The sequence below is a fragment of the Sinocyclocheilus rhinocerous genome, unplaced genomic scaffold (genome assembly GCF_001515625.1).
Source record: "Sinocyclocheilus rhinocerous isolate Xijiao unplaced genomic scaffold, SAMN03320098_v1.1 scaffold1111, whole genome shotgun sequence".
In the NCBI taxonomy this organism is placed as follows: Eukaryota; Metazoa; Chordata; class Actinopteri; order Cypriniformes; family Cyprinidae; genus Sinocyclocheilus; species Sinocyclocheilus rhinocerous.
The window spans coordinates 1,012,811-1,027,422 of record NW_015655406.1 but is presented as its reverse complement, the minus strand read 5'-3'; the positions used below and the strand labels follow the sequence as shown (position 1 = coordinate 1,027,422).

General features: G+C 37.7%; 2 protein-coding genes across 3 annotated transcripts in view; both read right to left on the bottom strand.

Annotated features, from left to right (window-relative positions):
* The window catches only part of LOC107718247 (xyloside xylosyltransferase 1-like), a 46,195-nt gene extending 39,014 nt beyond the window's left edge, over positions 1–7,181 (bottom strand). Inside the window, exons 1-2 of the mRNA XM_016525241.1 lie at positions 7,018–7,181; positions 5,999–6,565 (exon numbers count right to left, since the gene is read on the bottom strand). Of these exons, the coding sequence (XP_016380727.1) occupies positions 5,999–6,484 (486 nt within the window). The 5' untranslated portion in view covers positions 6,485–6,565; positions 7,018–7,181. The remainder of the gene's footprint in view (positions 1–5,998; positions 6,566–7,017) is intronic.
* A 3,226-nt stretch (positions 7,182–10,407) lies between these two features.
* Positions 10,408–14,612, bottom strand: part of pik3ca (phosphatidylinositol-4,5-bisphosphate 3-kinase, catalytic subunit alpha) — an 18,675-nt gene continuing 14,470 nt past the window's right edge. For both annotated transcript variants that reach the window (XM_016525188.1, XM_016525189.1), the window contains 2 exons: positions 14,004–14,158; positions 10,408–12,306 (listed from right to left, as the gene is read on the bottom strand). In XM_016525188.1, coding sequence (XP_016380674.1) covers positions 12,036–12,306; positions 14,004–14,158 — 426 coding nt within the window. In that variant the 3' untranslated portion in view covers positions 10,408–12,035. The remainder of the gene's footprint in view (positions 12,307–14,003; positions 14,159–14,612) is intronic.

Here is a 14,612-nt window from a genome sequence, read left to right as displayed (position 1 = left end):
TAAAGTCATAGTTAAATTAAAGTAATTAAATATTGCTTTTTTGATTTATTTACATATGTAACTTGAAGTAATCCAAAAGTAATCAGATTACATTACTTTTATATTGTGGTACTTGGATTACGTTACTGAATACTTTTTTAATGAAGTAATTTGTAACTGTAACGGAATACATTTATCTAGTAACCCTCCCAACCCTGTTCTGGAACAGTGTTGTAAATACAACTTAACCACTGATTTCTAGTCGTGTCCTCTTTTGGAAGGCCAAACAAAGAATTTTCGCTTTCGCAACGAAACACACAGCGTTTTCACAACATGGCGGCGGCGGCGGCAGCAACAATACAGCTTGTAACACTCCAAAGAGAAAGGAAAACTTGAAATTGCATCATATGACCCCTTTAATATTTCATCAAAGTTTATTTGTGATAATGCAGAAGCAGTTAGAAATAACAGGAAACAAAACTCCATTTTGTTCATAAGAACTTCAAAGAGGACAGACCATTCATTGTTCCAATAAAACTGTCATTTCACTTCAAAATAACTAATAAATAGGAACAGAAACTACCCCAGTAAATGCTAGGTTCATTTTATAGATGGAGTAACTGCAGGAATCGGCTAAATCTTCCAGGAATTTGCATGAGTTTCAGAGTGTAGCCGCATACAGAGCTCAGTGTAATCTCTATTACTAGCACATGAAGTGCTGTGCAATATTAAATTAAAGGCTTCTGACAGTGTTAATGCCCATGGAGACTCGGAGCAGAGCCTGATGGTCATTTTATGCGTTTCTGACTTTCCAAATAGTTCTGGAGGTGTGTACTAGGTCTGAAATAAAGTTAGAGTGTACTTCATTATATGAGATTGGGTGCTTGCATAAATATCACTGACAATCTGAATGTTCTGTGAAGGAATTCTAACAACATAGTCATTGAGAATATGTTCGCCATACCTAAACTAAAAAGCACCATGTCACATTGAAGGTATCAAATAGTATTAACATCACTTCAATATACTTCATAGAATACCATGATATGGTAAACCATGCTTTAAATCAGTTTAGCATGGCCATATCAAATGCAATACGTGACCATCATCTACCTCTATCTGCCAGTGCAGTCAAACTGCAACACACAGATGTCAGAGAATGAAACGCTCAAATCATCAAGCTTTCACACGCTTCATTCAGTTCCTCAGAGAGCTCAAAGAATGACCCCTAATGACCCCCAGCAGCAGCTGATGGTGCCGTCATCCCTTCCCTGAGAACACATGCATGATGAACTCATTCTGGTTTCATCTCATGTCATGAGACTGTGTGGGAGTCTGTGAGCCCACAGTGACAGTGGAACTTTCCACACGCTCTGTGTCTGCACAGTTCAGTTTTGAGCGAGACAGGTTCAGTCTATAGCCTGCAGACAAAGACAGTCTGCCCTAAAAACCACATGCCACCCCAACCACATAATTATAACAATAATAACTACATGCTTATGAATGGATTATTATTATTGTGAATTTGTGATATACATTGTATATCGGCACATCTAATAATATAATATAATATAATATAATACAATACAATATAAAATAATTTTTAGTTTTAGATTAGTTTTTAACCATTATTAAAAATTATTATTATTATTATTGCTACTAGCCTACTACAATTAGTGCTGTAATATAATAAGTCATTCAGTTTCACGTAATAATCATTCAACTTGCTCATAATATGAATTATTACTTGCAGCTGTAATTTAGATAAAAACACCTTCTCTTACATAATGCTTTTAGCAGCAATAAAAACGATTAATTGTCAATAAAAACAGCATGCCGTCTTATTTGTAATTCCAAAACATCTAATTTACACTACCGTTCAAAAGTTTGAGGACAGTAAGATTTTTATGTATTTATTTAAATTAGGACACATTAAATTGATCAAAAGAGACAGTAAAGTCATTTATAATAAATTTCTATTTCAAATAAATGTTCTTTTTTAACTTTCTATATATATATGAAAATTTTTCAACAAGAAATATATATCAAATTCAGCTTTGCCATCACAGAAATATTTATATATTTACTATGTGTTTACAAAAAACAATATAACATAATAAAATATATAATACAACATAATAAAGTGTCATACATTTACATGTATTACTATTAATTAAACAATAATCATAATCAAAGCTTATTTTTATCACTATGACTACAAAGGTTCTATATGATTTTATTAACAGTGTGTTTACATAAATATAATATTATCTAAATCATCTTCTACTACAAATAATACTACAACAATAACAATACTAATAACAGCAACAATAATAATCATCATCATAATTGTTAATATTACTATTATTATTACCACCACTACAGTACTACAACTATTCAAAACAACAATCACCGTCATCAAATTGTATTATCCACTGAAATAAGCTGCTGTTTTGTGAATGTGTGTGTGTGTGAACTATTTTAATCAAAATGTTATAGCACATGTTGGGGTGGGTAGTAATGATGATTATCGGATGTTGCATTAAGCCAAATACTCATTATCTTATTGTGTGCTCGTGCGCATTCGTGCACGTGTGTGTGTGTGTGTGTGTGTTGGTGTGTGTGTGTGTGTGTGTGTGTTGAACAGAGTCAGGATTAAAGGAAGGTAATCTGAACCTCAGTCTCACAGCATCCCTGCTAAACTGAGCTACTGTCCATCCGCCTGTCCAGGACAGAGGATCAGTCTCCACTAATGCCCGGCAACAGGGACGTTGCTAGGCAGAAATACTGCTGTCTCAATACATGAACCAGAGCAGAGACATTGCACTGCATTTATGAAATGAGATATAAAAAAAATCAGAAACTCAGAAAGTCCGGTGACAACCTGACCACCTATCTCTCTGAACTAGGCCAAGTTTACTTAATGGTAATACAGACAAATCCTCTACAGCGGGATCAGCCCAAAGATCCTGAAGCTCAAAGAGGAATCACAAAAAGCCATTGTGGTAGAGTAACACTGGCCCCATGTAACCAACACACAGCTATTTTTCTGAAAGCCCTCTAAAGCATGATTTATTGTTCCATTAGGGTCAGTAAATAATCACAGTATTTTCATTTTTGTGTTTAAATATACCATCATTTTGTGAAAAGAAAATTATTTTCTTCTTTTAGAGTGCAAAATCACATTTACAATAACTTTTAAGTAGCAAATTATGCTCATCTCAAAAATATCCACAAAAAATAAAGACAATCTCAATGTCATAATATTTATGTGCTCACAGAATGGCCCTAGTTGTTTTGATGAACTAAAAAATCTGTTATAGAGCGTGAGCGGTCTTGAGGGAGTGCTGCTGTATGAGAGCTGCGTGTTGTTCTTCTGTGAGCTGATGTAAAGGAAACGTCTGCTGCGTAACCTCTAGTCCTGTGGATGATGTGTGCAAAAGCAACTGTCTGATTTCAGCTTTCCTGCACTGCCATCTGCTGTGCTTACAAAAAGCAGAAAATGCCTTCATGCATTAAACAAGAAAAACCCCAAAACGTTCCAAATTTAAGGTTACAAACCAAAAATCTTGTTGGCAACTTAAACTAAAAGATCCAGTACTGTATATTATATTGTATTGTATTATGTACAGTATGTTTATATAATAAAGAAATAACGATTGTAATAATAATAATAATAATAAACCAACAACAGTATATGCATATTAGCTTTTGAATTGGTTTTTTATCTATTTATTTTTAAAGATATATGTAATATGTAAAGTATGTTTATATTCTATAATATAATTCTGTAATATAATAAAACAATATAACATCATAAATAACTATAGAAATAATAATAAAAATAACAACAACAGTCCATTAATATGAATAATTATTTTGTATGTTTTCTATTATTATTTTCTATTATTATTATTATTATTACACACAATTTACAGCATGTTTTATGTAATCTAACATAATAATAATAATAATATAAATGTATCAGAAGGTGATTATTGCAAGTACTACTACTACTACTACTACTACTATCTAACTACTACTACTAAATTCGGATAAGACAGAGATATTACTTATTGGACCAAAAGACAGTACACCGAATCTCTTGGGATTACAATTTGCAACTAGATGGTTGTACTGTTACTTCCTCTACAGTCAAAAATCTGGGTGTTATATTAGATAGCAACTTGTCTTTTGAAAATCATATTTCCCATGTTACAAAAACAGCATTCTTCCATCTTAGAAACACTGCCAAGCTACGAAACATGTTACCTGTTTCTGATGCAGAAAAGCTAGTTCATGCATTCATGACCTCTAGACTGGACTATTGTAATGCACTGCTAGCTGGTTGTCCTGCATCTTCAATAAACAACCTACAGGTAGTCCAAAATGCAGCGGCTAGAGTCCTTACCAGGTCAAGAAAATATGATCATATTACCCCAATTTTACAGTCCCTGCACTGGCTACCTATTAAGTTCCGAATCAGTTACAAAATATTATTACTTACCTACAAGGCCCTTAATGGTTTAGCTCCTGCATACCTAACTAGTCTTCTACCACGCTACAATCCATCACGCTCCCTAAGGTCGCAAAACTCTGGACTTTTGGTAGTACCTAGGATAGCAAAGTCCACTAAAGGAGGTAGAGCTTTTTCGCATTTGGCTCCCAAACTCTGGAATAGCCTTCCTGATAACGTTCGGGGTTCAAACACACTCTCTCTGTTTAAAGCTAGATTAAAGACACATCTCTTTGGCCAAGCATTCAAATAATGCATATCATAATCTTGTACTGCAGTTATATCTGATCAAATGCACATTATTATTCCTTAGCTTGGGTTAAACAAATTAATTTTACTTGGTTGGAACAGCAGCTACGCTAATTATGTCCCTATTTGTTTCTCTGTTTTTGCCACGGGATTGACATCCCGTGGTAAACTAGGATTTACACAAGCTTCAGTCTGGATCCAGAACACCTGAGAAGAGATGATGCCAACCCCTCAGAGGACCTCAGATGATGCCAACCCTGAAACAACCCACCAGATCCAGTCTGTATCCAGATCAGATGGTCACTGCAGTCACCCGGATCCAGTACGTATTCAGACCAGATGGTGGATCAGCACCTAGAGAGGACCTCTACAGCCCTGAAAGACAGCGGAGACCAGGACAACTAGATGAACACCAGATACAGATGTTATTCCCCTGTAAAGACCTTGTCTCAGACGACCACCGGGACAAGACCACAGGAACCAGATGAGTCCTCTGCACAATGTGACTGAAATTGAACTGCTGGTTTGGTCTGGCCAGAGGAGAACTGGCCCCCCGACTGAGCCTGGTTTCTCCCAAGGTTTTTTCTCCATTCTGTCACCGATGGAGTTTTGGTTCCTTGCCGCTGTCGCCTCTGGCTTGCTTAGTTGGGGACACTTCATTTCCAGCGATATCGTCGCCTTGATTGCACAGATACTATGATACTATGAACTGAGCTGAATGAAGACATCACTGAATTCAATGCTGTTTTTGCCACGGGATGTATGATTTACACAAGCTTCAGTCTGGATCCAGAACACCTGAGAAGAGATGATGCCAACCCCTCAGAGGACCTCAGATGATGCCAACCCTGAAACAACATATTGAACTACCACATTTTGCTATAAGTTTGATTGCATCATATAATAATTGCTGTTAATAGTGTTCATCGTCTGTTTTATTACGTCTTTATTTGATTTTCCGTACATTTCTGCCATATGTACATTAACTGACAGTCACCACTGATAAGCTACCACTAAATATTGTAGAAACTTAATTTGCTGTAAAGTTGCTTTGCAATGATTTGTATCGTGAAAAGCGCTGTACAAATAAACTTGACTACTCTAAATAACAACATTATAACAACAATATTATTATTATCATCATCATCAAAATCTATTTTAAAGACATCAAAACATGAGATAAACTAAAAGGGTGCCAATGCTGCATCACCCAACATCAGCACACTGAAAAACATGAAGGTTCGCTGTACATACCTCGTACCGGAAAGTTGCATCCAGCAGAAGTTCAGGAAGCATCTTCTCCCCCAGCTCCTGACTGCCTGCATCAGAGACGTAATGGAGAACCAGCATCTCATCCTCCAGGAACCGTCCATGTTTGGCCATGGAGCGCATGGCCACCTGAAACTTCTGCTGCAAGCTCAAGCTCTTGTAAACCTTGGTGAACATCATGAGAGCATGAAAGCGTGATGGCTTTCCATCCAGGTCATCTCCAGTTCCTGTTCTGCTTTCTGGACGTCCAGACCGGATGTCTATAGAAAGATCTGCATCATCACGGTTGGTGTTGTGGCTTGCTTGTGTTTCCTTGATCCGTTTTGTGGTGCTGGAGAAGTTCTGCTTTTCGGAGCCAAAGTAGTAGAAGGCCACCACTGCCAAGGCTGCAGCAAAGAGCAGCATGATCTGATAGGACCTAAATGTGCTGATCCTTCCCATGGTGACGGACACCGCCCGCAGGACACCCATGGATCCACTTCTACATGCACAAATTAGGTCAGGATGCCCTTTGTTCTGTCTTGTTGACAGTTCCTAGTGTCCGATCACACCCTGAGTGCAAGAAGCAGGAATCAGTCAATGACATTTTCCAAAGATTCATCTAATCGCACCATATTTGTTTTGAGAGGTTACAGCAAAGAGGATAATAAGGCCTGTTCATCACATAAATCTGTCGTTTGACTTCAGAAGACTTATATAGCGATGTCATATGGACACGTTTCATGAAACTTTTTATTTGATTAATTTTTTTTGTCAGTCCGACATTACGGTGAGTAAATTATGACATAATTTTAAATTTTTTTTTGGTCAGCCGTCCCTTTAAAATTTATTCAGGTCAAAGGATAACTTCAAACAAGAAATCTTCAAAAGTGTCAGGTCTGTTGCAGTCAGTAGCAGTTTTTTTTTTTTTTGGTTTGCATATCCATACATGTATATCCATTCACCTCGCTGCAGGATGGCATGTAAGCAACAGTTACTGCTCATGATGGTAAGGAGTCACTCACCGCCGTCACATGATCCGTTCAGCAACGCGCGACAACATCAGAGTCCTTCACTGCTGCTGGAAGCAAACGGTCTAGCAGTCGATCACCAAAGAACGAAGGGAAGAATAAATTTGCAAAGACAGAAGAAATGTGCAGACAGGAGACATCTAAACACTTGCGCGTCTTACATCACCGGAAGTTCAATAGTTAATAATAAAAGACTCGTTCATAATAAAAGACCTTTTTATTTCCATGAAGATATTTTGTAAGTTTCCTACTGTAAATATATTAAAACTACATTTTTGATTAGTAATATGCATTGCTAAGAACTTCATTTGGACAACTTTTCTCAATATTTTGATTTTTTTTTTGCACCCTCAGATTCCAGATTTTCAAATAGTTGTATCTCGGCCAAATATTGTCCTATCCTAACAAACCATACGCCAATGGAAAGCTTATTTATTCAGCTTTATTCAGATGATGTTTAAATCTCAATTTCGAAAAATTGACCCTTATGACTTATGGTTTTGTGGTCCAGGGTCACATGTTATTTAAACAGAAATTCATGAACATGTATATATAATCAGTCAGATCCACGAAAATTTTCTTGAAATAAGTTTATTTGTACATAGTCACATAACACTCAAAATACTGAAGACAGACTGGATACAAAGCTACTTTTGAACTGAGGTGCACAATGAAACCGAATAGAAATGAAGATGAGGCTTTGTGACTGATGGCAGTTTATAGATGGTTTCTACTGAGTGCAGTCATAGGCCAAAAATCCCTTACGTCTACAAAAACAAACAAACAAGTTTTCTAGGGCAACTTTTTCAACTTTTCTTCTATTTTTTAGTTTGTTTTTATTCATGCAAGGAACAAAAGAGGTAAAGAAAGTATTTGGCCCACTATATATAATTTCATAATAGTGATAGTAAAGAAAATCATATCTTTATGACATCATAATTCAACACATAAATGAGCAAAATGCAACAGCAATACAGAGAGAGAAATGTAACCACTCAAAGCATAAAAAAATGTAAAAAATAAAAATAAAACACGCTTTCACCTTCCATTAAATAGAATTTTCTATATCCTCCATCTTTTAGACTTCACATAATAGCAAACAAATGTATACTTTGATTTTTCTTTGAATTTAAATGGTCATTTTTCTCTCTTTTTATTGGTGTAGTAGAGTTTCTAATTGTAAAGAGACTCCAGACTAAACCATTTAAACATTCACAATCAGTATGAAATTGCCTATGCAAGTAAACCTTCAGTGCTATGAAACATTGACGGCTTTGTAGTCGACACAAAGACGGTTCCAATTTTCAAGTACAACAAATAAACTTTTTGTCGTTTAACTCCTTTTTTTCTCATTTTCCTTTGTCATACAAAAGACTCCAGAATTTCCGCATCTCAATAGTTTGTTTGCAAGTCATTAAAACGATTCAAAAGTAAATTAGAAAGCTATTGATCACATTAGACATTTGTGAATGGGCTTTTTAGCGGGTCCAGCCCAAATAGATCTGTAACCTGTACAGACAAAAACACGTAGTGAACAGAACCATGCAATAAATGGCTTTAGGAGAGCTAACATACGGCTGCTTACTATGACTAAGCTCTAGCTGATCTCAGTTTCAGGCAGTAAATGAGCACGCAGGGTTAAAAAAACACATGCAGGAGACTAAAGCGTCCCTCAGGACCGAAGGCAAAGAGAGAAAGAACGGAGGAATACAAAGTGCAAGAACCACCTGCATACATCAGTCTGACGCCAAGTGTATATCTGTTCATTTGTTTACTACATTTAAGAGTTACAATGCTTACAAAAAAAAAAAAGAAATGCATAAATGTGGAATACTACAATAGTAAGTACTCAGGACACCATTTTAAACTTAAAAACAGTAGAAAAACAAACCGTCTTTCATTATGATTTGCATTGTTTGATGCTGCCCAGTATTTAAGCTGAATTTCGGCTCCGCAAAGACCTCATCAGACTGTAACGTGGAAATGAGTATTTGTCGTTTCCTTACGTTTTTCCTACGTCAATCAATCAGATCTTCATCTGATCCTTTATATCTCAAGTGGTTATGCAAGTATGATCACTGACTTTCCTTTTGAGGAAAACACAACGATAAAATGGTGTGAGAATAATAGTACTCAGGGGTTTCCAGCCAGTAGCCATATATCCTTTTAAATAGCATGATTGCACCTCTTTTGTAAATGTACATTTTCACAGCTTTAAAGTAATGCAGAAACACGACAGGGGCTTGGATTAACTGACAAGAGCCGAGAAGAGATAGAAAGAGAAAATGTAGATTTGTGCCCAATGAGATAGTTCACCCTAAAAAGAAAACTGTCACCATTTACTCACCCTCATGCCACCCCAAACACGTATGAAATGAAATATATTTTGAAAAAAATGTCTGTTTTCAATAAAAGTCAGTTGGGTCCAATGTTCTTTGAACGTTCTTCAAAATATGCAGAAAATGTGCAAATCAGCATGAGGGTGAGTAAATGTTTTCTTTTTGGGTGAATCATTCCTTTTAAACGTGAGCTTATTTGATTGGATACGATCTGTTCTGGAATCTCACATTACGATCTGGTTCAAAACGGCGAAGCTAAAGTGTTGTTGTGATCCAGAAAGCTGGGAAATCAACAGGCGAAGTGAGCAGCTCGAATGTAACACTGCCATTACGGCCCCTTGCAAGGCACTTAACCTGACTCAAGAGGACGCTCCTTAGTTAGTTAATTTGAAAAGGTCAAATTAAAAGATAACTACCTTTATTTCCTCTTCTCTAGTTTGCTCAGCCCTGTAATGCCACATCTGAGACATCCTGCACCATGAAACATTCACTGCACATTGTCTTCACTAGTGAAAAAAAAGAGACAATGAGGGGGAACAGAGTGCGTATATATACTTATATATATGCATGTATGTATATAAATGTATCTGTAGTTCTAATGCACTGTACTGTAGTGTCATCGGCAAATGATTTTACCAGTGTCATCCATTTGAAGCATCTAAAAGCCATTTCACCATCTAAAACATCCATTTCGTCCACAGAATCTTTCAACATAATATTTAACTACATAGCACCATCTGTTTTAAAGAAACAGTCCAGCCCAAAATGACCCTTATGTCATTCAAAACCTGTATAACTGACTTTCTTCTGTGAAACACACACCACAAAAAAAGAAATTTTGAAGATGACAACCAGTTTCAGTTCCCAACATTTACAGTAAATAACAAAAGAATTTTCATTTTTGGGTGGACTATCCCTTTAATGCTTCTCACACAAACTACCAGTTGCATCTGTTTAAAAAAAAAAAGTCAGGCTAACAGGAAAGGTTTGCAAGCTTTAGTGTAGTAGAATAAAGTACCCAGAGATACGGCAACACAAAAGAATTTTCATTTTTGGGTGGACTATCCCTTTAATGCTTCTCACACAAACTACCAGTTGCATCTGTTTAAAAAAAAAAAGTCAGGCTAACAGGAAAGGTCTTGCAAGCTTTAGTGTAGTAGAATAAAGTACCCAGAGATACGGCAACTCAATGGAAGGGGAGAAAAAGCGGTTTTGTTCTTTCCTAACTACCCAGCGTCAATGCACCGACAAGTGTGTGCTTTCCTGTGGCATGCAAGGGCACGTGGAGAAGAATATCCATTCATACTAAGCGAGTGTATTAAGGCTTCATATCTGCACGCTGCCAGGGCATCTGGTAGGACAATCGTTATTCTGCGCTGCTCAATCGCACCGGACAACCAAGAAAACACAGAGAGCCGATAACCTGGATTCCCGTGATGTTTCGCACACTGGAACTGGAAAAACATCATTGATCTGTAAGGAATAAAAATGAAAATATATGTCCTGATTAGTGATAAACCGATATATTTCAGCCAGGCTGATTAATTTGCCAATATATGACTATTTTTAACCCATCGTATTGGCTGACAGCCTTGTCGAAAATAAACATTGCGTAAATGCTTCAAACTCAATATTCTGAGTAAATATTGCGTAAAATAAGGGAAATACTTGATCAGCACTCATCTGCTTATACATCACCATCAGTACTGGCCATCAAAAAACCCATATTGTAGTCCTAAAATGAATATTTCTTTCTATCATGGAGGATCTGCACTGTTATTGTGTAGTGAGTTACGAGCATATTGAGAACACAAACCATGTCATTACCGATGTCTCTGAAAATTCTGTATAAGGAGTACAAGATTCGTGTATTGCTACTGTGAGGCCAAAATGTGAGTTCGTAATAAAAAGGAAATAAAAATATATTAACGTCCAGTGCATAATAAGGTATTCAGGCTATCATTTTAGCTCGCTGTGCATATAAGGAAGAAAAGAGACCGAAACCTTATCATCTGTCTATTATAAAGACCTGTGTGGCCAACTGAACTCAAAGAACAAGAGCGCAATTTGAAAATCAGCACCATCAGATTCGTACTGCTACGCCTCGGCTGCCTTTCTGGGGGGTTTAGTGTTGGTTTTGAGAGGAAAGGCCAGGTAGCAGACCAGAAAGTTTCATACCCTGTTTTTCTAGTGTTCTCAGAGGTTCCGTGCATATTAGAAGGCATTTGTAGTTTTAAACAGGAAGACTTGAACATCCCCACAAAAGCTCCTGAAGAGTGCAGAACTTTTTTTTTTTTTCTTTGAAGGTTTGTTTTCCGCAGAAAAAATGTAATATGTAATAATGATAAGAAGAAGAATTGACTCTCCAGGAGAAGAGCAGCACAATGGGGAGAGAAAAAAAAACCTGAAGGACAAAACTCCAGATATAATGTACAACCACTCTGGACAATGATGGGCAAGAGATGCCTCAAATGAGGAGGAAAAAAATTAACAAGAAGAGGACAAAAACATGTCCTTCCAGGTTGTTTTAGTGCTCTGAAGGTCGTTTGTACATGAGGTTTGGGTGCTCTGATTCTTCATGGCATAAAACAGGCAGTGCTTGTAAAAAAAAGGGTCTTGTTTCTGCCTGTTATCCAGCCCCAAATTCCACCAGTGGCTGGGATCTGTGTCGGCTCAGTTTTGGGCATGGTGTCGGATGGTGTGAAAGATCCAGTCCATCTTGGTGGTCCATCCACCATGGTGAGCGTCATTCATCTGCTTCATGAAATAGTCTAGGGCCTCCTGCTCTGTTTTGTCCAGTGCCAGGGTCTTTCGGATGTAAGCGATGTCGTCGAAGGACTGCAGCTCTGGCATGCCTGAGCCCAGCATCATGGAGAAGAGATTTATGAAAAGGTTGGCATGCTGTCTGATAGCCAAGTAAGCCTTGTAGCACATCTCCTGGAACCTGTAGGGGGAGACAGTGAGACGTTCAGCTACCCTGCTGCATGTAAATAAAGTCCAAAAACTCAGAAACCAGTAATGGGCTTTTTGAATGAGTTTTTGGTTAAAGGCAGAGTAAGCGATTTCTGGTAGCCAATGTTGATATTTGAAATCACCAAAACAAACACGCCCCTTCCCCAAAAGGGTCTTGCCCCTATTTTGATAGCTCCGCCCCACATATACGTACGCAACCCAGGCAACGATTAGTTCTGTGAAACAAAGCAAAACCAATGTTACACCGTGTCTACGGACGTGAGTGGCGCGGCGCAACAAATCCCGACAGAAAACTGCTGCCGGGTTCTATTTATGATGTGCTGACACACATTTCAAATGGTTTTCAACGGTCGTTTGATCGCGTCCAGTGTAGTCAGACTTTAGCTGTTGTAGACACGGTGTTACTCACCTATTGAGAAGAAACAAAGCAACCTCGGCGTCCGATCGCAGGCCTCCGCTCCTTGAGTTCTCTCCAGCACTGGAAAGCTGATCCAATATTTTACACGGGTCCTACTTCTTGCCTTATCTTTCCGCAGACGTTTTCCTCTTTTGTTTTTTTATCTGCCATCTCTATCTTTCTGTCGCTCGGCTCGGCTAATGTCCGTCCCATGCACTGAAAGCTCTCCCCTCCACATCACGAGTATACACGCCCCTTATTGCTGATTGGCTACAAGTTTGTTTTGCTATTCGGCCCGAATCAGTTTTCTAAAGTGTTTTTGAAAAATCACATACCCTGCCTTTAAATGCCTGAAATGAGGTTTGTGGTTAACACAAGCTCAATGGCTCAAAATATTTTCATATTGTATTCTACAAATTAAAATACATCAGTACAAATTAAAATACACCACATTAGTGATTTCTTAAAACTTTTAGGTTTCTTGAAAAAGCCAGTTGCTAAATAGTGGCTAAAATGGAAATGCTATTTTAACTCAAGCTTTCCAACTTAAAGATTTTAAATAAAAATCGAAAGCTTTCGCTTTTTTTTCTTTTGGTGATTGTATTTAGGCATCAAAACTAAAAGTTGTGTTCATTTGTAAAGCTTATCTTGATAAACCAAACGTAAGAATCATAAACATTTGTAGGTCGCAGAGCTTATTTTCTGCAATAATCCAAAAGTTAATAAAAAAATAATAATAATCCATCGCTGCAACACTCTATAGATAAAGCTAATAAGCTGAAAATTTCAGGAGACTTTAAATGCTTTTCATGAGACAACATTAAAACATTCCTTCATATGCTTTTCATAAAAAAAAAATATAATAAAAAATTGATGAGCTCAAAACCTGTTTTGAGGGTTAGTTTTTGCAAGTATAGACATGGATGTCTACTCCTCTGACACACACACTGATACAAATCCGGTTTTTTTGAAGCCTCCTTTGAGTCCCAACTGAAGCGGAGATTTGTAAGAAAGCGGAAGTCTGGAGAACAGGCAGGAAACTTGGCAGCCAGCTGGCTGTCAGAGTATTGTTGCAGGAGGAAAGGCTGCTGGGATGGAGGCCCAAGAGGCCCATTTTGAAAGCCTCTATTGTTCAACTCAATCTCTAACTGTCTCGGATAGTTAGCTGCCTGCCAATTACTATGTTAATGTTGAAACACAAAGGATTTGTTTCTGTTAAGCTAACACTGGAAAATAATTGATAATGCTTCCAACATGCACATATTACGCACCTCTCAAACTCTCTGGTTTTAGTGCACTCTTGGGTTCCTCCTTTGCTGATCACAATTAAGAAGTCTTGAGTTAAGACAAACGGCACTCGCTCTCGCTTGTAGCCAAACTTCTTCTTCTTGTGGTCCAAAAAGTGACCAAAATCTATATGAAACAGCTGCAGGAACACAAGCAAAAGGTCAATATGAGGATACTGATAATGAAAGAATGTTTCATTGACATTAAAGCAGCACTATGTAACTTTTGGCGCTCTAGCGGTTAATAAACAGAACTGCACACATCCCGCGGAAGAACATTCCAACCGGAGCTACTTCTCTAAGTTTATGTCTATGGCGATTCACGCAGGTATGTGTTACTCCGCAGCGGTGACGACCCGACCAGGCTCAGTGGTGGACAGTAACGGAGTAGCTTTACTTCGCTACAGTACTTAAGTACATTTTTCAAGGAACCTTTTAAATCGGTTTGCAAATCGCACCAAACGATTCATTGACTAATTAGAATGAACCGATTGCAGCTGTTCTCGAGTCGACAACTCATTGATTCAAATTAACTGTTTAGTGCGAGTCTCCAGTGAACTGAATTCACAAGTAAGAACCGGGAGATCTTGTGAG